The 2,411-nt window shown below is 42.6% G+C and overlaps 1 protein-coding gene across 1 annotated transcript; it reads left to right on the plus strand.

Moving 5' to 3' along the window:
• Positions 1 to 252: 252 nt before the first annotated feature.
• Positions 253 to 864, plus strand: LOC124891345. The gene has a single exon (XM_047403109.1). The coding sequence runs from the start codon at positions 253 to 255 to the stop codon at positions 862 to 864; it is 612 nt and encodes a 203-aa protein (XP_047259065.1).
• Positions 865 to 2,411: the final 1,547 nt, after the last annotated feature.

Raw genomic sequence — 2,411 nt, forward strand, 5'->3', positions numbered from 1 at the left:
AGGGTAGGGTATTAAAATATAGGGACCCTTTAGGGTAAGTCCATAGAGCTGGTGAAGATTCTTAAGAGGAGGAAGATTAATATTGTGTGTGCTTAGGAGACTAAATGGGTAGGGTCTAAAGCTAGGGATGTGGATGGGTATAAGCTGTGGTACTCAGAGAGTGATAGGTGTCAGAATGGTGTGGGGATCTTAGTGGATGAGGATCTTAGAGCGTAGGTGGTGGAGGTAAAGAGGGTCTGTGATAGGTTGATGATGATCAAGTTGGTCATTAGGGGGTTTACGCTGCATGTGCGTAGTATTTATGCTCTGAAGGTGGGCTTGGGAGAGGAGGTGAAAGCGGGGTTTTGGGAGGCTTTAGACGAGGTAGTGAGAGGCATGCCTAGTTTGGAGAGAATTGTCATAACGGGGGACTTCAATGGGCACATTGGGGTTGTACCGGAAGGTTATGACGATGTGCATGGAGGTTTTGGTTTTGATGATAGGAATGAGGAGGGAGCAACTTTGTTATATTTTGCGAGGGCTTTTGGGTTGGTGGTGGTGAATTCGAGCTTTTTGAAGAAGGAGGATCACCTGATTACCTTTCAAAGTGTGATAACCAAGACTCAGATTGACTTTATGCTGCTAAGAAGGGGGGATAGGGTTTTATGTAAGAACTGTAAAGTCATTCCGAGTGAGCATCTTTTAAATCAGCATAGACTCCTGGTGATGGACTTGTTTATGAAAAGGAGAAAGAAGAGAAGGGTCAATGAGGGTCGGCCTAGAATTAGGTGGGGTGGCTTGATGTCAGATAGTGCGCTGAAGATAGTAGAGAAAGTGGCGATTTTAGGGGTATGGGATTGTAGGGGAGACGTGGATGCCATGTAGGATAAGGCTGCTAGTTGCTTCATGGAGACTGCTAAAGAAGTGTTAGGTGTTTTGAAGGGTCAGGCAGGACAACATAAGGAGGACTGGTGGTGGAATAAAGATGTTAAGAAGAAAGTAGAGATTAAAAAGGGGTATATATTAAGATGATTAAGATTAAAGATGTAGAGGTAAAGAGGATGAATTGGAAGGTCTACAAATTAGCAAAGAAGGAGGCTAAGCCTATAGTTACGGCAACAAAGTCAGCAGCAATTGAGAGTTTGTATGTGGGGCAAGAGGAGAAAGGTGGGTAAAATAGGTTGTATAGGCTTGCAAAGGCTAGGGAGTGGAAGGGTTGGGACCTCGACCAAGTAAAGTGAATTAAGGGAGAGGATGGTAAAGTTTTGGTAGAGGATGCCCAAATTAAGAAGAAATGGGCAGGAGTATTTCCTTAAGCTTTATAACGAGGAAGGGGACAGAGGCATTGAGTTAGGTGAGCTGGAACACTCGGAGAAGAGACATGATTTCAGTTATTATAGACGTTTTAAGGTTGAGAATTCAGGAAAGCTATTCATATGATGCAGAGAGGAAGGGCGACAGGGCCTGATGAGATTCCGGTGGATTTTTTGAAGTTTTCAGGTAGGCCAGGGTTAAGGTAGTTAACTGATTTATTTAACAGCATTTTCAAGATGGTGAGAATTCCTGAAGCCTAGATATGGAGTACAATGATTCTTTTATACAAAAACAAGGAGGATATTTAGAGTTGCACCAACTATAGGGGTATCCAGTTACTTAGTCATACTATGAAGATTTGGGAGAGGGTGGTGGAGTAGAGATTAAGAAAGATCATGTCTATTTTAGAGATCATGTGTGGTGAGGAGATTGGTGGAATAGTTTAGGAAAGAAAAAGGGATTTGCAGATACTGTTCATCGACTTGGAGAAGACTTATGACAAAGTCCCTAGGGAGGTTCTTTGGAGATGCTTAGAGGAAAGAGGGGTCCCGATGGTATACATCAGAGCTATTAAAGAAATGTACGATGGAGGAAAGACTCAGGTGAGAACGGCGGGAGGGGAGTCAAAATATTTTTCAATCGAGACAGGGTTGTATCAGGGTTTGACTCTTAGCCCGTTCCTATTTGCATTGGTGATGGATATGTTGATGTGACATATTCAAGGGGAGGTTCCATGGTATATCTTGTTTACGGATGATGTAGTGTTGATTAACGATACACGAGGGGGTGTGAATAAAAATTGGATGTTTGGAGGCAAATCTTGAAGTCCAAAGGGTTCGGGTTGACTAGGTCCAAGACGGCGTATATGGATGCAAGTTTAGTGACTTAAGCTAGAAGAACGATGTGGTGGTGAGGCTGGATTCCTAGGATATTTGCAAGAGTGATATTTTTAAGTATTTTAGATCTATGATTTAAGGAAATGGCGAGATTTATGAGGATATCTCTAATCGTATTGGAGCAGGATTGATGAAGTAGTGCCTTGCCTCAAGTGTTATATGATAAGAAGGTGCCACTTAAGTTTAAAGGCAAATTCTATAAAGTGGCAGTCCATCCAGCTA

This window comes from Capsicum annuum, unplaced genomic scaffold, assembly GCF_002878395.1.
Source record: "Capsicum annuum cultivar UCD-10X-F1 unplaced genomic scaffold, UCD10Xv1.1 ctg3430, whole genome shotgun sequence".
Taxonomy (NCBI): domain Eukaryota; kingdom Viridiplantae; phylum Streptophyta; class Magnoliopsida; order Solanales; family Solanaceae; genus Capsicum; species Capsicum annuum.

Excerpts from the sequence above, each read along its gene's own strand:
- LOC124891345 (XM_047403109.1), top strand. The coding sequence starts at position 253 with ATGATCAAGTTGGTCATTAGGGGGTTTACGCTGCATGTGCGTAGTATT.